Source organism: Linderina pennispora (genome assembly GCF_002104995.1).
Source record: "Linderina pennispora strain ATCC 12442 chromosome Unknown DL89scaffold_5, whole genome shotgun sequence".
Classification (NCBI taxonomy): domain Eukaryota; kingdom Fungi; phylum Kickxellomycota; class Kickxellomycetes; order Kickxellales; family Kickxellaceae; genus Linderina; species Linderina pennispora.
In genome coordinates, this window is record NW_024468253.1 from 1,162,714 (window position 1) to 1,180,580 (window position 17,867).

General features: G+C 56.6%; 8 protein-coding genes across 8 annotated transcripts; 3 read left to right on the forward strand and 5 right to left on the reverse strand.

Moving 5' to 3' along the window:
• The first annotated feature begins 2,705 nt into the window (after nt 1–2,705).
• Nucleotides 2,706–3,425, forward strand: DL89DRAFT_267029 (uncharacterized protein). The gene has a single exon (XM_040887333.1). The coding sequence runs from the start codon at nt 2,762–2,764 to the stop codon at nt 3,380–3,382; it is 621 nt and encodes a 206-aa protein (XP_040744494.1). The 5' UTR covers nt 2,706–2,761; the 3' UTR covers nt 3,383–3,425.
• DL89DRAFT_267030 (HCP-like protein) lies at nt 3,391–6,339 on the reverse strand. The gene is made up of 6 exons (XM_040887334.1): nt 5,948–6,339; nt 5,803–5,867; nt 5,338–5,744; nt 5,200–5,253; nt 4,765–5,165; nt 3,391–4,739 (listed from the first exon to the last, which is right to left on the reverse strand). Exons 1-6 carry the CDS (start codon nt 6,074–6,076, stop codon nt 3,438–3,440), a joined length of 2,358 nt encoding a protein of 785 aa, XP_040744495.1. The 5' UTR covers nt 6,077–6,339; the 3' UTR covers nt 3,391–3,437.
• DL89DRAFT_143191 (uncharacterized protein) lies at nt 6,295–7,008 on the reverse strand. Its single transcript, XM_040883461.1, has one exon. It carries the CDS (start codon nt 6,898–6,900, stop codon nt 6,520–6,522), a length of 381 nt encoding a protein of 126 aa, XP_040744496.1. The 5' UTR covers nt 6,901–7,008; the 3' UTR covers nt 6,295–6,519.
• Nucleotides 6,918–7,823, reverse strand: DL89DRAFT_143196 (uncharacterized protein). Its single transcript, XM_040883462.1, has one exon. The coding sequence runs from the start codon at nt 7,652–7,654 to the stop codon at nt 7,118–7,120; it is 537 nt and encodes a 178-aa protein (XP_040744497.1). The 5' UTR covers nt 7,655–7,823; the 3' UTR covers nt 6,918–7,117.
• Nucleotides 7,824–8,458: 635 nt separating this feature from the next.
• DL89DRAFT_257089 (uncharacterized protein) lies at nt 8,459–9,040 on the forward strand (the record flags this gene model as incomplete). The annotated part of the gene is made up of 1 exon (XM_040885495.1): nt 8,459–9,040. The coding sequence occupies one exon, from the start codon at nt 8,459–8,461 to the stop codon at nt 9,038–9,040; it is 582 nt and encodes a 193-aa protein (XP_040744498.1).
• A 55-nt stretch (nt 9,041–9,095) lies between these two features.
• On the forward strand, nt 9,096–9,982 carry DL89DRAFT_209211 (DNA-binding domain of Mlu1-box binding protein MBP1; the record flags this gene model as incomplete). The annotated part of the gene is made up of 2 exons (XM_040884157.1): nt 9,096–9,186; nt 9,756–9,982. Coding segments are annotated over 2 exons (318 nt in total), but the record flags the coding sequence as incomplete, so codon positions are not given.
• Nucleotides 9,983–10,912: 930 nt separating this feature from the next.
• Nucleotides 10,913–13,533, reverse strand: DL89DRAFT_257091 (uncharacterized protein; the record flags this gene model as incomplete). Its single annotated transcript, XM_040885496.1, has 3 exons — nt 10,913–11,569; nt 11,715–12,118; nt 12,189–13,533. The coding sequence occupies 3 exons, from the start codon at nt 13,531–13,533 to the stop codon at nt 10,913–10,915; spliced, it is 2,406 nt and encodes an 801-aa protein (XP_040744500.1).
• Nucleotides 13,534–14,568: 1,035 nt separating this feature from the next.
• DL89DRAFT_257092 (uncharacterized protein) lies at nt 14,569–17,511 on the reverse strand (the record flags this gene model as incomplete). Its single annotated transcript, XM_040885497.1, is given in 3 exon segments — nt 14,569–16,921; nt 16,941–17,009; nt 17,045–17,511. The coding sequence occupies 3 exon segments, from the start codon at nt 17,509–17,511 to the stop codon at nt 14,569–14,571; spliced, it is 2,889 nt and encodes a 962-aa protein (XP_040744501.1).
• Between the last annotated feature and the right edge of the window lie 356 nt (nt 17,512–17,867).

A 17,867-nucleotide genomic window follows, 5' to 3' on the forward strand; every position in this document is an offset into this window, starting at 1 on the left:
GGAATTTTCTATCACCATGCGCCTTAAATGGCTTTGATGTTAGATCTGCGACCCGGCCCCACACATCCCACACAGGTTGTGTGATCCCTTGGACCGGGTCGTGTGCACAGACTGGGGGTGCTGATGCATATGCATTGTTAAGTGCTGCAACAGTGTCTGCTGCTGCTGCCGATGCAGCAGCAAGTGAATCAGCCGCTACTGCTGCAGTTGCTGCAGTGGCCTCTGTTGCATCCAATGACATCTTCGCTGCTTCGCGTGCAGCCTTCTTGGCCAACTTTTCGCCCTTTTCTGCTGCTTTCCTTGCCTCTGTTGCTGCCCTCTTTGCTGCGTTGATCTTGGTAACCTCCTCACGTGTTTTTCGAAACAAACACCTGCTTGACTATTTGCTTGTCTAAGCGCACATGGCCTGGGATCCATGATGTCCGCAGAGGCAAGCATTGGGGGGAGACTTGCCAAGCTGCTCATTCTCGATAAGCTGGCATAGACGAATGTATGCACGCAGATGCTTAAGTGGATTTACCTTGGCATCATAGTATCGGCTGTCCTTTGGCGAATCTGTACTTGGCATCATAGGCATTAAGGACTGGTGCCAGCTTGTTGTAGATTGCAAGCATCGGTGGGGTGAGCACACTGAGATCAGGGTGCCTAGAGGCAACTGCCTGGCGGAGCTTCTGTGCAGGTGTATAAATACACACTTGACATGCATTATTGAACTCAGCCTTGGACGCATTGCCCATTGTACTGTGCAGTGTGTTTTTGCGGCTGCGAATATCAATCAATTTGGCCAGAATCCGCTGTAGGCAAGTGCCATAGTGCAACACAATGTTGTTCTTGTATGCTGTCATCAGCTCGGTATCCACGTATGTCGCTACCTGATTCATTTCACGTACACCATGTAGCTTGATATCGCCATTATGCAATAGATAATCATAAATATGATATCTAACTACATCACCGAAATCTGCGCTCGACAGTTCTGACCTGTCCTTCCGGTTGACGAAATCCTCGGCAGATATGACAGTCTTCGCCTTCAGGTTGCGATAAATGAATAAATAAATAAAACGAAAAAAAAACCCTTTTTCACAAATGTTGCAGGGTCAAAGGCATCATCGTCAGCTAGTTGATGGAGTAATATCCATCGTGCAAGCATGTATGTATGCTCTTTGATGATATTGACACTATGTACAAATTGCTCTAGGCGGGGCAACATAGAATCACGGAAGCCAATACCACCAAGTGATGTCTTTATGACAGTAGTGCTGCAGGTAATATTCATTTGAGAAATTCAATAGGCAAGTAAGAGAGAAATGATGCTGTTCAGTTTTGCTTTATTGCGTATGCATAGCATTAAGAACTTTTTATTAATAATGATCTGGGTTGCATGGTTCTTGGGGCCCTTAGCACCGATACAGTCTCTTGAATCAGTCTATACAGACTGGATCCATTGTGGCCCAAATACTACTGCCTACGCATGTTCATAAGACAAATTAATTTGTAAAATAAACCCACAAATATTGCATGACCGCTAGAAGAGCTATATGGCCTCATTCAATAGGTGCTCATAAATAAACATCCTAATGAGTGTTGCGCAGCCGGTGATGACCACCATGATGACGCCATGGAAGTTATCAGGCCGACCGACAATGAGAGCAGCTCTTGCGCTGAACCAATGGAGATATCTAGTGGAGACCTGTGACCACTACAATAACAACTTCGTCACCCTGGTTTCACCGATGAGGTCAGATGCCGCACAAGATCAAAAGGAGTTTACAGAGCAAGTCACCCAAACTCGCTTTGAGGTTTAAAAGAATTATATCTTTTAATCAATTAAATAGCTTCTAGCGGACGGTCGGATACTTTTTGGACTATAAAATCTTATATAAAGGTAAAGATATCTTTGTTCTCGACACCTCTGGAGCCATACGAGTCAGTGTCCTTCTTGTCCTCAAGGGCGGCAAAGGCGTCTAGGACGACATCAAACAATGACTCAATACCGTACTAGAGTCCACAATGCGCTGCTCTAAGTAGGACTTGCACACTCATATAGCGGAGTGTTCCAGTAAGCGAATCGTGCCTGCCCTCGTTTTCCTCGCCATCGCTCTGGCTGTAGCCCCACTGTTCAGCAAGCTCTACCATGCTCTTCTGGTGGGTAGCGTTCGTATTGTCATCGTCTGATACGGTTGAGATGACCTTGGCATACCCCCAGTCGATGACGTATACATTTCTACCTTTGACTGTGATGTTCCCTGATGAAATAGCACATATATGTAGTAATAGAGTAGACTCTCAAAAATGTTTTATTGCTGAGGAGAGAAGAGAAAAGATGGACAATGCGGTCGTATCGGTGCGCTTAGATACTTGGCTGCTCCTCCTAGTGGTGATATTGCTAAGCACCCAGCGTACTTTTGATGTCTCCGCTTACACAGCATATTAACAACTACAATGCATATCCACTGCAGAGCCTGCTGCAGAAGTCTCACTGACTCCTGACTCACTATATTTAGAGCCAGTTGTCACGCTAACGTCAGAGACAGGCGCATTATGCGCATAGCAACACCGGTAGCAGATTTTGGAGCTAGCTGGGATACATTTGGTAGTGGTTACCAGCTGCCAGCGGCGAAACATTCGTACACCATAATACACTGCAATCATGTTCTGGGCTGATTGCCCCACCTGACTCATATAAATCTAAATCTCACCAAGAACAGCAACTTCGAATCTATTATCAGTTATTTCTTTTCCCAAGACAGCTTTTCCAGCAATGGACTCATCAGAACTCGAGCTTTACAAAACCCAGCTCAGCGAAGTCGAGCTTGCACTCTCCGCCGACCCCGGCAACACCGAACTCCAGGCGTTGAAAGCTGATCTCCAGGAGCTCCTTTCCCTCAGCACAGCGACATCGACACCCAAGCCGCAACCAGCCAAATCCAAATCGCTCGGGGGCTGGTCTATTGGCATGGAGTGCCTGGCGAAATATAGTGATGGGCAGTTTTATCCGGCGCGGATTGTCGGATACGGCGATGTGGGCCTAAAGGTCACATTTGTCGGGTATGGCGATACACAGGACACAGATGTGGATGATCTGAAGAGTATCAATGATGCAGAGAAGCCTGAGGCGAGCAAGGTCGAAAAAGTGGACAGAGTCGAAAAGGGGAAGATCGAGAAGAAGCACGGAAAAAAGAAGCAGAAGAAGCCGGATGTCATGGCGCAGGGCCAGCAGGCGTGGCTGAAGTTTGCCACTGGAGGACACAGCAAAAAGCTGAAGGCCAAGGCGATCAACAGCAAGTCGATATTCAAGAGCCCGACGACGATTACCGGCAAGGTCGGTGTCAGCAACAGTGGCAAGGGGATGACTAAAAATCCCAGCATGACTAAATTGTAAAAATCAAAGCGTTATTTTATTCCGAAATGAAACTAGAATCCACACTACACTGCCTTCACTGCTGTTGGTTCGGTGGTGGTGGGCGCGGCTGCTGAGCATTTCTGACAAACACCCAGCCGATCAGCGCCAGTACCATGACAAAGAACAGGTTCTCTACCAGCGATACCTCGTCGTCGTCATCGCCGTCCAGTCTAGCGTCGTCATCCTGGTTCTGCTGCTGGCGCGGTGGTGCCGGCTGGTCCCAAGCATCGTCGTCCTGGCCCTGCGCATCATCCATGTTGCGGATGTCAGCGCCATCATCATCGTTCGCATTGGCTCTATTGGCCATGGCTGCAATCGCCGCCTCCTCCTCCTCCTTGGACACAGGCTTCGGGGTAAAGAACAGTGGCCCATCGCCGACATCCTCGCCAGTCGCCCACCCCCACAGGTACTTGAGGCACAGACGGGCCAGCGAAAAGTGGTTGGCCAACTTGCCGTGCTCGTTGACCTCTAGGCTGCGGTCGTACCAGCGCTTGGCTAGATGGAAGTCGCGCTTCATGCCAATCCCGTTTTCATACATCCACGCCAGATTCCACATCGCAAAGCTATTGCCCTCGCCCTCGGCGGCGATGGTATACGCAGCAGCAGCACGCTCAAGGCTCGGGCGCACGCCACGGCCGTAATAATAGTGGCCGCCTTGTTTGACACGTGCATCGGCCACATTTTGGTTCGCCGCACGGGTCCAGTATGTCAGGGTCTGGAAGTCATGTGTTTGGCGGTCCTTAAATAGCGGCTTGGGGCACGCGCATGTCTGCGGTCGTGCATCACTGGGCTTCTGGGAAGCCAGCTTGCATTGGCTGCACGCCAGTGTATGTGCCTCATCGGGATGCAGGCCAGGGACGTGCTCCAGCAGATATGCAGCATTGAGGTTGCCGACATCGTAGCCCATCTCGGCTGCCTGCATGTATCCGATCAATGCCATCTCCATGTTGCCCGCCGTGTATGACTCGTAGGCGTCAGGGATGGGCGAATGCTGCCAGTCGCCCTTTTCAGCCACATAGCGGTAGTGTGTGGTGGCCATGTTGCACGCCTGCTGCACACCAATGCCGTGGTTGTACATCTCAGCCAGGTAGTAGTGAGCCAGGATGTTGCCGCTCTCGGCAGCCTTGATGAACTGCGCGTATGCGACCTGGGGGTTGGTGTTGATTACTGCCAGCGCATAGTTGACCTGGCCGCCAGGATGCTGCTTGGCAGCGGCTTTCTTGAAATAGTCGATGGCCTTCTCCGGGCTGGCCGGGATTTCGATACCCTCCTCGTACATCCTGCCCAGGGCGTTGAGAGATCCGCCGTGCCCAAGGCTGGCACCAATCTTGTACCACTTTGAATGCCTGTGCTGTATCGACCGGCACGCCCTCGCCGCGCCAGTGCATGGTGGCAAACATGCCAGCCGCCTGGGCTGCTGCCTGGATGTCCCCGCGATCGAGCGACTGCTTGATCTTGCCATTGGCCGTGAACCCCTTGGCGATGACTTCGGATAGGTATGTCAACGCAGTGGAGAATCGGCGGGGACTATATCGATGGCCGTGGTAGTACAGGTCAGCCAAAGTAACGCAGGCCTGGAGATCGCCCTTGCGGGCCTTGAACTGGTGGTACTCGACAACTTCGTTAAATTCGTCGCGTTTGACAGTTTTGCGGATCGAATTTGGGCTGGTCTTGACGCCGAATATGCCCCCATGTTCGTCAGACAGTCGCACCCGGTACGAGGGCAGATGTCGGCCAAGCGGAGGGCCCGAGAGGTAGTGACCTCACTGATTTGAGGGCTACTGCGTGGTAGTAACTGAGTGCGTCGGGACACGACATGGTGGTGCCGATTCCGGCCAGATGGCGGAAGCCTAAGGGTCATTTCTGCTGGCACATAGCCCTGGATGGCAGCGAAAGCGGTTGTACAGCAGCGACATGCTGTTACTCTGTTCCACACCACCCAGCGCAGTGGCATAGAAGAATCCCAAGCATGTATTGGGCAGTGGCATTTCCGCTGATCTCTGACAGCTGCTGGTAGTGGGCAAAGGCACCGGGCAGGTCCACGCCGCTGCCATACCGGCCGTGCATCTCCATGCTTGCCAGGGTGAACACCGCGTCCTCGTATCCTTGATCGGCAAGCGCAGTCAGGGTATTGATTGCCTCGCGGACGTTGGCTGGCTGCGTGGTATGGCGCTCTTTGACTCTCTGCACATAGGACGATTTGCTGTCGCGCGCGGATGGCTCGACCCAGTCGGCGACAAACGCCATGACCCTGCGCACATATGGCCGCACAGCCTTGGGCAGCAGCGGCAATGCATCCCGATTTGTCTTGAATCCGTATTTTGGAGCTACTGCAGTTTTGCTGCTGTGCGTCGAGGCGCGATTGGTAGGGCTCGAGCACAGCCATTGCGCTGTCGTACTGTTCGCGGGCTGCGTTTTCGCTGTCGGTCGAGTGGTCTGTGGGATCGGCGGTCGTCTGTGGTGTCTATAAACAAACACATTCCATATTAGTGCGCAAGAGTCATACATGTCAGACGCTGCTGGAGATCATATTCCCCTCCGTACCACGGCTTGTTGCTCTGCCATTGTCGTCGGGGAGACTGCATCGGCGGCTCCACTCTCCTCGGCCTGGACGCTGGCTGGCAGCGACAGCGACACGAGGGCGAGGGTCAACAGTCCCGAAGTGAGGCGCATTGCTTGGAAAAGGGAAGTGAGGGTAGGCTGTAAAATTACAAGGAGTGCGAATGCAAAAGAGACGGGAGGAAAAGCTGGCTTGGCCACCGCTTGCTGTGTAGCCCATGCATCCGTCACAGCTAGTAGAAGCATGCCAGCACAGCGGCTCGGATCCGGCTCGCGGCTCGAGCAGCAGGAGTGGTTCGGGGAGTGGAGATGCAGCAATATGTGCAGCTCATGGAGGACATGTAAAGGAGTTGCCCTCCAGGCGTGATGCGTGCTGAATGCCCGCGTGAATCACCTGCTGTACCTGCGGGATCTGACGCCGCCTGAATGCACTCTGTGCAGCATGCTGTCGGTGCAATGATAGTCGCCCAGCATGCAGCGCAGAACGGGATCACTCGTAGCCAGACCTTTTTTATTTTTTGGCTGCATCGCGTGAGTACCGGGACGGTCTCGCAGGCTCATCCTGCGATCTCCGGGACACCCATACAGGATCCACCGGCTCTCCTGTCGGACCTTTTTTTGGAGCCCAGGCTGCAGCGCGGGGGGAGGCGCGATTCATTTTTCTCCCGAGGGAGCTGAGGACAAGATCGTCCACATTTGTGCGCATTGGACTCTTGCAAGAGGCTCTTTGTGCATCTCTCTTTGGGGGGCTCTGAAAGACCCGGCCTTCTCCACAAAATTAGCAGCATTGTTGCCGCTAATCGCAGGCATTTGCTGTGCAAACAGGAGCCAAGCAAAGCCTCGCTCCATTTCGCGAATGGCAGGACTGGACAAGCAGTTCCTGGCAAAATGCAGCTGAGGAGAACAATGGGGGATGTGTCCTCTCCGAATGCACACATGGAAAGGCCGCGCTCGTCTTTTGAGCCATGGGGAGGCCCTCTTCGGATATTGGCCAGGGAGAAATCACAAATTTCGCAAGGCCGAAGTCTTGACTGTGGCCCAACCAATTAGACACCCGGCTCGTCCTTGCTGCTTCACGCGGCAATAAATCTTTTGCAGAGGCGATGAAAAGGGCAGACGGAAATACAGGTGAGATCGTCGGGGGAGGTCGTTTCGTCATTTGAAAAACGGCTCCCTTTTATGCTGGAAAAAAACGAGTTCGATTTGCGACAGAGGAGAAATAGCATCCCGGCCAGCATCCCAGGTCGAGACGGAAAATGGAGCGGGTGGTGTGTGAATGCCCAGGCGGAGCTTGAAAATTGCAGCGCCGGGTCGGTGATTGGCCGAGGAGGGGCTCTGGCCAGCTGGGCGCTTTGCCCTTCCTCGCTGGCTTGCTTTTTCGCGGGCCAAACACAAGGACGCAATTTTGTCCAATTGTGAGCAGAACAGATGTGTGAGATGAAGGGAGGGGTGGGGATTTGCACCTTCATATCCTGTGCAGCTGAGCGAAGATGCCTTTTTCAGCGAACGCGAGGAGGGAGCGCGGCTAGAGCAGTCGCAAGAAGAGGAAAAGAAAGCGCCCCCTCGCAGGCCAGAGGGCGGGGGCAAAAAGGGTGAATGGCCCGTATACATCATGTTTCGTTCATGCTTCCACATAATACATGTGCAATGCGCTCGCTCATATCTGCACGAAGGGTCAAAAAAGTGGGACATGACGCAGCATCGAGCGTAAAAACCGATTGAAAAAAAAAAAGCTCGCCCCCCCACTGCTTGTCATTCCAGGAACAAAAATGCACGCTTACTAACAAGCGCAACAACCCAGACGATTATTGTCTGCTGTGTTGCGCCGTGCATTCCAATGTCCCGACCGTGTTTTATTTGCTGCCCGCTTGTTTACCTTTCGCCTTTCTACAGCAAGGTGCTAGGGGAGGGGAAAGCTGGTCCGCATTCTGGCCTGTGGAAAAAACACTTGCCGATCCCTGTGCCGTCCTCGACAATCACAATGGCCAGGGGAGAGTGAAGGCTCTCACTGCAAAATGGCGTTTTCCTGTTTTTACTCCACATAGCCCAGGGGGGTGCATGCAACCCTACGCATCCACCCGCAGCCTGTTAATAGTCCTTTTATCAGCTTTCATTTTTTCTTGTAGTGTATTTTGGCCTGTGTCCGATGGGCCTGCGTTTGGGCCTTGTCCCAGATTAAAAACACTAAAATAAAAAGTCCAAACCAATCCGCACGCCAAAAATTGGCCTCTTTCCCTCTACTTTTCTAAAGTTGTCTTATTTCCTCCCTTTTCTTTTATTACTTGCCAGCCATCATATAACCGCTTTCGCGTCTCTACTCATCCCAATTATTCGCTTCTCCCCTCTCTTGCCATCTCTTGCTCCTTTTCTCTCCACTTTTCCTTCCTCTCCCATCCCTCTTCTTTTTCTTCAGAGACGCAGCCAGCAAAGGACCAGCTTATTTGTGGGGGTACTACATAGTCCTCACATTACTTGCTCACATACAGGAAACAGATAATGTCAACGCTGCACTCCCCTTACAACAACGGCCAGGCAGCAGCGGCGACCGGAACAGCCGGCGCGACGTCTCTAGACGCAGCGCATGACCCGTCTCTGGGTCCGCCAGCAGCATCGCGGGATGTGGCCCTGGCTGCAGCAACAGTAGTAGCGTCGGGCGGGGCGCCGCTGCCGACAGACTACTCGCGCGGCTACGGGGCGATGACACCGGTGAACCACGCGGGCGGGCAGCTCCTGCCGCCGCCGGGCGCATACCACCAGCATTCGCAGCACCATCACAGCCAGAATTCGGTAGCGCCGCACCACCACAGCCTGCCGGCAATTGACATCAACGGGCAGTCGGCGGTGACATATCCAGGGCAGCTACGGGCTGGCGGACGGGACGACGAACATGGCGGCGAGCCTGATGCAGTCGCAGACGCAGTGGGGGCCGGCGCCGGCAACGCCGTTGTCGCCGCACAACACGACGACGGCGGTAGCAGTGGCCGCTGCGCAGCAGCATTCGCCCCAGTCGTGGTATGGGCAGATGTACGGCCAGCCGCAGTACTCGCCGACAGGCCATCAGATGGTGATGTACCATGAAGGGTATGCAACATCGCCGTCGGCCATGGCAGCTGCCGCTGCGTATTACCCGCCGCGCGCGCGCCTCACAACCACGCTGTGGGAGGACGAGCAGACGCTTGTGTATCAGGTCGATTGCCGCGGCATATGCGTTGCGAGACGCCACGGTAAGTAGCAGGATTAATATGATGTGGAATGGCGTTTATTTGTTGATACTGTTTTTTCTCTGTTCCTTGCTTTTCAAGGAACAGTATCTGCAGCAAAGGAAGAGGAAAAAAGAGGGAGGCGGGTATAACAAATATTGTCCTACCCCGTCCTCCCGGTGCTTTTTTTTTTCGCTGCTGTGACGTGAGAATATTTGAAATGTTTACGCGGTGTCCCTAAAAAAATACGGAGCTAGGGCCGTTATTGTGCTGTTTGGTTCGCCTTCTTCTGAGGAGGCGGTTGGACGCTCTAACGAGCCTCTCACCTAGCAGCTACTTGGCCCCCGGCAGCTAATTGGCCCTGGCTTCCAGAATTGCCAGGCCGGGTCCATTCAGGAACATGGTCTGCACCTCTCCCCTTATCCCGGGCGCATATCTCATCCCTCATCGGTCACCCCAAAATGAACCATGTGCAATTTTATTTTGGCCGGTTTCGCTTCGGGATTTTCCCACTTTGCTCCCCCTCTTGTCCCTCCCTCATTCTATGAAACAGGTGCCATCTAATATTTCCATCCATGGAAAAAAATCTGTAGACGACAACACGATCAACGGAACCAAGTTGCTGAATGTGGTGGGCATGTCGCGCGGCAAGCGCGACGGAATTCTGAAGAACGAGAAGGGGCGGCGCGTGGTGAAGGTGGGGCCGATGCACCTGAAGGGCGTGTGGATTCCGTTTGAGCGGGCACGGTTCCTGGCAGAGCAGTTCAAGATCGTGGACGTGCTGTTTCCCATATTCCAGCCGGACCCAAACTCGTACCTGTACGGGACAATTCCGATGAACTCGCCGTCGTCGGCAGCCGGTCTGCCAACACAGGACGGGTACACAGCCGGGTACACAGCGGCAGCGACGCCGACGGCGCGGGCGCCCGACGCATACGAGCAGCCGGCGGCGGCATCGCAGCCAGCGGCAGTGACAGCAACAGGGCCGCCGGCGGTGTCGCACACGTACTCGGCGTCATTGTCGCAGGTGGTGAGCGGGACGCAGCTGCACCATCCGCAGCCGCAGCACCACCACTCGTCATCATCGTCGGTGAGCGGGCCGGTGACGCAGGGCCTGGGGATAAACTACTCGGGCAGGCTGGCCGGGATGCCGTCGTCGCCGCCGCCGGCGATGAGCACGTCGACCAGCGCAACGCACCTGGCCGGAATGGTGGGCGGGCCGGTGTCGCCCTCCAGCAGCTATACAGACAAGAAGGGCAGTCGGTATGCGCCGTATGGCGGCGGGTCGTTCCAGGCGACGCCTGGGATGAAGCGCGGGAGCATCGACTACCACCACCAGATGCATACGCCGCTGAATTCGGCGCCGGCACCGGCCGATGAGGCCAAGGATGCCAGCGTGGGGGTGTCGGCAGCGTCGTCGTCAACGTACTTTGAGAGCCTGGTGACCAAGACTGAACAATAATATATGCAAACACAACCTAACCTTATCTCTAGCCCCTCCGCCTCATCTATTTCTTCTCCTATCGTGTTGCGCCTGCTTACCCTCTCAACTTGTTCAAGCACAAAAAAGAATAGCTCAGCTCTATATCCCTCTTTCTTCCTGCTTTCTTTCTTACTCCCCTCATTCACACCTCTTTCTTAGTTTTTTTTATCTCTCAGATGTGCTATAGTTCTTAACCCCGTTTTTTATCTTGTTCCGTTTCGAACATTATTAAGAAAATCACCATCAAACATTGAGACTTTCAGACATTTATATGCCACAAATAAAACAAGCGTGATAATATCGGATATCTACTAGATGACCAATTGCAGGGCGTCGCGCACAGCATTGACCTGCATCAATGTGCAGCGGCAGGGCATATGCAGCGCCCTGGCTGCGGACGGCCGCCAGTTGGTGGAACTGCTTCGCGATCGCGCGGACAGTCAGCAGGTCATTATCTGCATCAAGCGCCTGTATGCACAGACAGTGCAGAGGCAGATGCGCAGGCCGCTGGTGCATGATCATGTAAGCCGTCGGCAGCAAAGCACGCGGCCTATGCAGCAGGTCATTCTGTGCATTAAATTCCACATACGCCTGCGACTGCAGCACAAGCGACTGGCACATAGGCTCCGCATCCTGCTCAGCGGTCTCGGCTGACGAGAACAGGCACAGGCCGGTGCGCGGATTCACGCCAGCGCTCACCAGATGCACGGATGGAACCAATGGCTGGGCGTTGGAAGCCAGGAAGGAGCGCCAGGAGGATGCCTGGCCAAAAGACATGCCACGCCATTCGCAGAGGACCACGCGCAGCTGGCCGCCAAACAAGCGGCGGAACCTAAGGCAGCCGTCCCAGATCCTGTGCTGCACGTCAGAAGACACGGTGGGCGAAGGATTGGCAAACACGGCGTGGTCGACGTACTCGCCGCGCTCATCGCACCAGCACACGGCCACCCATTCGCCGGCATGCGTGTAGGCGCAGTGCAAGAGTCGTCATTGTGTCGCTGGGCCGCAACGGATGCGCAACAAGACAGTCACCTGCCGCTATTGTGCAGCCGCCAAAGCGCACACGCACCTCGGGCAGTTCATTGGCAGCTTCGCTGGAGCTGCTCACGGGGCGGGCACCCAGGGGACTCTCCGAGGGCAGCTGCGGGTAGAGGCTCGACAGCGCACTTTGGCTCTTCGGCAGTGCGTGCGAGTCCTCGGCCGAAATGTCGCTGCGCTGCATGGCTAGGGCGACGGGAATAGATGCAGGCACAATGGCGCTGTCGGCGGCAGGGAAGGAACTTGCTGACGACACAATCGCCGCCTGGTGGGCAAACCCGCGGGGCATTGTTGGCTTGTCAGAGGCAGAGTATTCAAAGAACCCCGCGTGTCGAATGAGCATGTGCCCGGAAGTCGCCCCCGATGTGCTGCTCCGCCGGCTGAGTACTGCGGGCATGGGCGGCGAGGCCATTGAGGGAGATGCAGTGGGCGCCACTGCAGCCAATGCCAGGGGCTCCGGCAGCTTATTGTAGATTGCCAAGGCCATGTCGCTGACGCTAGGTACCCGCGGGTCGCGTCCCGCCATGTGCCATTCGGTGATTTGGTCGAGAGGCAGTGGATACACAGCCAGTGTGGGCCATGGCACTTGGTCCGCTGGCCATTGACGTGGATGTCAGGACGCCGCGCGCTGTCGTGCGAGCAATCAGACTGCTGAGGGAGCGGCCAAACTCGCTGACCGCCAGCTGCGCGCAGCCAGCCATGGCCACCCATGACTCGGGCTGCTGGGCAAACGGCACCAGCATGTAGATAACCAGCGACGGCGCGGGTGCTGCCTTTTGAGCTACAGTGCGCTGTGTGCGGTGCTGGCAGGTAGTGTACCAGCTATGTGCAGCACAGCGCCCGAGCCGCATGGCCTCGTAGCGGAGCCGCGCTGCCCACTGGGTCGGCGCCAGATCTGCGTGGCCCATGGAGCTGTTGTCTTCCGTCAGCTGCGTGAACACCCCATCGAGGATGCCGGCCAGGTCGAGCGGGCTGTGGGTTCCCAGATGCATGCCATGGTATGCCGTATCGACGTCGCCCAGGAACCCGTCCACCGCCGCCTTGCTTGTGGCACACCAGCCACTGGCGTCGCTTGCTGCGTCGGCTGGCGGGACAAACGCACACCAGCGCACGTCCTTTGATGCGCCCACCGGGCGTATCTGCATCTGCGCCCACCACCGCAGCGCCAGCGGCCGGGTCGAAATGCAAGCGCGTCGCAGCCCATCCTCGGTCTCGGCTGTATGTGCATCCGGGTCGGTCCAGTCCTCGGAGCTTTCGAGCTGATCATCGGCCACCGACGCCTCGTCTTCGCCGTCCTCGCGCTCCTCTCCTTCCTCGGTCTCCTCGATTTCGCCTGCCGCCACGCGCGCCTGGTGCCGCGCACACGATGCGAGCCGGTGCTCGTAGTGCCACCGCCTGATATACAGCGACTCGCTGTCGCGCGCTGTGAGCGATGTCGCTGGCAGACCGATGTCCTGCTGCGCATGCGCGCCCACCAAGACGTGCGGCTCGAGCAGCGGCTCAATGACGCCGGGGCCAGAGGGCACCACCACCGAGCCCTTGCTGCCGCCGTCTAGCTGCGCGCTCGCCTTGCGCTTTTTCACCACGAACCCGCGGTACTTGGCCGTCGCGCTTTGCGGCGCCGGGGCGCTGTCCAGGGCTAAAAGCCTGCCGAGCGTCAGCAGCCCGCTTTCGCCCCCCGATGTCGGATCCTCGCTGGGGTTCCAGAACTGGACCAATGCGGTGCTGACATCGCCTGCGCACGCTGGCGTTATGTTACTAGATGGTGCGTGTGGGACCGAAGCTTGCTGGCGGTCCGCGCTATCTAAACATTGCTGCATCGGACCACTGATTGCCCAGTCTGCGAGCATCTCGACCGTGCCCGGCCAATCAGCCTGCTCGCGCACCGCCTGCTTCCATTGGTTTGTCAACGCAACCTCCAAATTGCGGCATTTGGGTTCGGGAAGTTGGGATTTTGTATTGCCGTCGATCGCCTCGCTGCTGACTACTTCAGCATGTGGCCGGCTTAGCAATAGTCCGCCCAGTCGTGTCCCCAGACTGCCTCCTGGCAATAGTGCATTGGCGGGCGATCGCCTCGCTTATGCAGCTGTGATGCGGAGATCGCACAACCGGCAAGCTAACCGAGTACGTGCAGTCCGCAACGCCCGCCGGGCTCATCGCTAGCCGGGCCGCGCTGCTGGCGGCTGCCGTCCAACTGAGCACTGGCGTCTTGAACGGCAGAGCCTGCAGGCGCTCCAGCAGCCCACGTGCCTGGAGCAGCAGCCAGGGAACCCGGGAGCCGTCGATGGCTGTCACTGTTGTGGTGCTGATCCCTTGGTTTTGTTTAGGTGGCAATCCGAGATGGCCCAGCATCGACGCGTTCACAGTGAGGTCCAGTTCGCCTATCCCTTGCCCCCAGCACTTGGCCAATACGCGATGCAGGGCCAGTGAGCTGTCGCGGGTTGATGATGCTGGTGAACGACCGGAACCCTTGCCGCTTGTCGCTCACAGATACTATACCAAACAGACAATCGTCGCCTGCAACCTCGCTCTTGTCATGGTGGTTGCTCTCGCCTGTTGTGATTGCCTCGAGCATGCCCAGCCCCTGCACCGTCTGCGCGATCAGCGTCCTTGCTGTGTACCTGCTGCGGCCCGCATGCTCCCGACAGAATTGCTGTCTGAGCTGCGCTGCTCCCAGCCTCACCTGCCTGGTGACCGTCGCCAGCAGTGCCTACCGTGTCAGCAGTTGCTGCTGCGCTTGGAGCCAGCACATCTGCGTCAGCTGATGCTATGCCGGCGCCAGCAGGAAGGCCGAGTCTACCATCGATATGTGTTTCGGCACAAAGTCCTTCGCATACGACGACTTTGCCTTGTACGCAACCAGCCATCCACGCAGTCTGCGCAGGCTAAGTGGTGTCGATGCGCCTAGAATCTGGTGCTTGCCAGTAGCCTGATGAATGCCTTCTCGGCGGAACGCCTGGCTCTTGCCCCTTGGCTCTGCCTGTGTGGTGTATGCGCCGTGCCGATATGCGCTTAATCCACGACACTGGGTTCAGCGACTTTTCCATGATCGATGTGAACCTAATGTTGTGTGGGTCCAGCTCCTGCGGATGCATGTCGTTGATGTCGCCAGCCAGCCGAGCCGGCGTAGGCCGGTCCTGTAGCCATGACTGCGCGTGCCTGCCAATGTCGTCGTAAGGCGTCGCTATCGAACTGTATGGCAGAGGCGTGGTCCCTTGCTTCTGTACAAGGGGTGCCGCTGCCTGAGTGCTCGACGGTAGAGCCGCCTGCAGGCTAGGCGCCTGAATGCCCGCAGTTGCCTGCATTGTCGAATAGCCCTGCACCACAGCGCTGTTGCTGACCCGCGACAATACAGTTTCATCGGCTGACTCGGCACTCTTGCTGGGAAACGGCACATGGGGCGTCTGTGCGGGCGTCTGCATATCCGCGCTGGGGGCTGGTGTCAGCTTGTATGACCCTGGGGATGCGAGGTCTGCTGCAGACACTGCAGTCGTGGTGGATTCGGGCGCCGTGCCGGAAGACGCGCCAGTCATTGAGATGTTGTCGGCGAGGAGTCCCTCGTGCGGGGAGACCAAGGAGATGGTCAGTGGATCAGGCGTGTCGGTGGGCTGCGAAACGAGTGCGGTGGTGTCGGCTTCAAGCTTCACTGTGGCCTCGCTAGCAGTCACTGGGGGCACCTCTGTGGTGGCAGTAACAGCAGTAGCTGCTGCAGTGGCCGTGCTGCTGCTTCCAAAGAACGAGTCGAACATGCCGTCGTCGTCGTCGTCACCACCAAACAGATCGTCTATGCTGTCGCCCATTGCCGTGTCTACCAGATCTCGCCCGGCCAGACTGTCGCTCACCAGCGATGATCCGCCATCAATGCCACTGCTGCTCGCACTGGTACTCAGTGCCCCCAAGTCTATGCCGGACTGATATGAGTTGGTGGGCGCAAACTCTGTCTTCACTGCGCCTGCTGCTGGTTGGGCAGGCAGCTGCGGAGCAGGCGGCGAGGATGCCGCGATGCCAGACGGTTGGTTGGCGGGCACCGTGTCAAAGAAGCTAAAGTCGTCGTCAGTGACACCAAACATACCGTTCGACATGCTGTCCATGCCCATGTCCATATCTATGCCCATGCCGCCCATGCCACCAATCTCACCCATACCGCTCATGCCCATGCCCATGTCGAGGTCGAGTCCCATGTCATCGCCAAGGCTTCCAAAAAGACCATCAGCGCTGCTGCTGCCGCCGTCAGCAGTGTTGATATCGCCTACGGCGCCATTGGCCACAACCTCGGGCTTTGGCACCTGGTCCACTGGCGGTGCAGGGGCGGCTACTGGAGCCGGCGGATTCACCGAACTGGTAGTTTTGGCTGGCAGAGCGACCGCCGGCTCATTCTTCTTGCGGCTCTTCTTGGACCCCTCGTCACGGCTCTTGCTGCGCTGGCGCTTGCGGGCGCCTGACGGGCCCGCAGCATCGTGCTTGGACGCAGAGTTGGCGCGCTTGGCCGCCTGCGCTGCAGCATTGGCCGCCCGCTGCGCAGCCAGGGTCTCGAGCCGCTCCTTTTCCTTGCGTTTGCGCTCCTCCTCCTCCTCGACCCGCAGCTCTTCCTGGAACCCGACCATTGTATCCTTGATGGTTGCCAGTGACTGCTCAACAGATTGCGTGTTTTCTTTGCGCAACTGCGAGATAATCGCGTCGAATTCGGCATCCATGACCGATACACGCTCGTCATATGCGGGCTCCACTGGGTCGGCAATCTCGCCGTCCTCGTCTTCGCCGTCCTCGCGCTCCTCACCTTCCTCGGGCTCGCTGCGTGCGTCGTTCAGCTCCATGGGGTTTGGTGGGGCAGGCGGGTTGTCTACTGCATCGTCAGCGTGACTCCTCGTGCTGGCCATCCCGGTATTGTCTAGCCCATTCACATTTTCCGATTCGCTGACAGCCTGTGCTTTGCGGTCGTTGTCCAGGAAAACCAGTCGCCGTGGATAGAGCGTCGGCTGCTCACCTGTCGCTAGCGTGACATATACCAATGCCGAGTCTGCACCACGGACTGCCAAAAGAGATTTTGGGTATCCAAATGCCCGCGACCATGACCTAATTACCTGGTCCTCATTGTCGCCCATATGTGTCTCTGGAACCGAAACGATCTGAGCCGGGATTCCGTATGGTGCAAGCCGGACGTGAGCGATCAGCGAAAGCCCATCAGGATCTCGTGAATCGCACGGTTCCAAGTCGATGCCCTTGCGAATCCAAGAGATCCTGCGTGTTGCCAATATACCCGATGTTGTCGACTGCCTCCATGCTCGTCTGCACTAGCAAGCCGTTCGTCGAAATGGCCTGTCGTGATCTGCAACGCAACTATGCGCGACCTGCCTTGCGCACCGCCTGCAGAGGTGGCCTGTGACTACAGCCTGTCTCCCATTCGTGTGCTTGGCACTCTCATTGAGAAACTCGGCCGCCTCCACAGAGAAATTTGCGTCGCTAGAGTACGGTGGTGTGGGTGGCAGGCTGAAGCAATCCATATCCTCGGCTGCTAGCACTGAATCGCGCTTGTCGTCTGATCCAAGACGTGCCAGCAACGGCGAATCGTCCAGCGCCACCCACTGATCCATGCCAAACCTTACAACCGACAACGGTAGCAGCGCGCGGTCCATTAGGTTGGCCAGTGCCTGGTGCAACAGGCTGTGCTCTTCGCCCGACGAACCAGCGCCCTGATTATCTGCCGTCATTTCATCAGGGCTGCCATTATCTCCGGCAGATGCCCATGCAATATCTCCAGACATGGCAACCTGGAACTCTGCCGGCAGATCCACCAATTCTGCTGGCCTGCTCTTCGGGCATGGCGGCATGGAACACCCAGACTTCCCACTGGTCGGCAACGTCGATGGCACCTTGGGGCTGGGATGATCCGCCGCCGTGCGTGCAATGGGCAATGGTCTCAATCGTCTTGTAGAGGGCGATGTCGGCCGACCCGTCTCGGCGCGCCGGCCGCCATATGCACGGTATCCTTGCGTCAAGCAGCTGGTGACATGTTGCCACTACCACCGGGCTCCCCGATGCGTCTGTTGCGCTGTAGCTGCACTCATACTTAAACCACTTTATCGTCCGCGTTGTGGCGGCCTAGTTCGGAGAATACTAGTTAGGCAAGGGAGGCTTTCGTTTTGGATATCTCAAGACACTCCTTCAGCAAGAGGAGTGGAGCGTC

Excerpts from the sequence above, each read along its gene's own strand:
- DL89DRAFT_267030 (XM_040887334.1), bottom strand. The coding sequence starts at position 6,076 with ATGCGCCTCACTTCGGGACTGTTGACCCTCGCCCTCGTGTCGCTGTCG. Across the intron at positions 5,745-5,802 it reads GAAAACGCAGCCCGCGAACA|CAAAACTGCAGTAGCTCCAA; the intron begins GTACGACAGCGC and ends GACGCACAGCAG. Across the intron at positions 5,254-5,337 it reads ATGCCACTGCGCTGGGTGGT|GCTTCCGCCATCTGGCCGGA; the intron begins GTGGAACAGAGT and ends AATGACCCTTAG.
- DL89DRAFT_267029 (XM_040887333.1), top strand. The coding sequence starts at position 2,762 with ATGGACTCATCAGAACTCGAGCTTTACAAAACCCAGCTCAGCGAAGTC.
- DL89DRAFT_143196 (XM_040883462.1), bottom strand. The coding sequence starts at position 7,654 with ATGTCCCACTTTTTTGACCCTTCGTGCAGATATGAGCGAGCGCATTGC.
- DL89DRAFT_143191 (XM_040883461.1), bottom strand. The coding sequence starts at position 6,900 with ATGTGTGCATTCGGAGAGGACACATCCCCCATTGTTCTCCTCAGCTGC.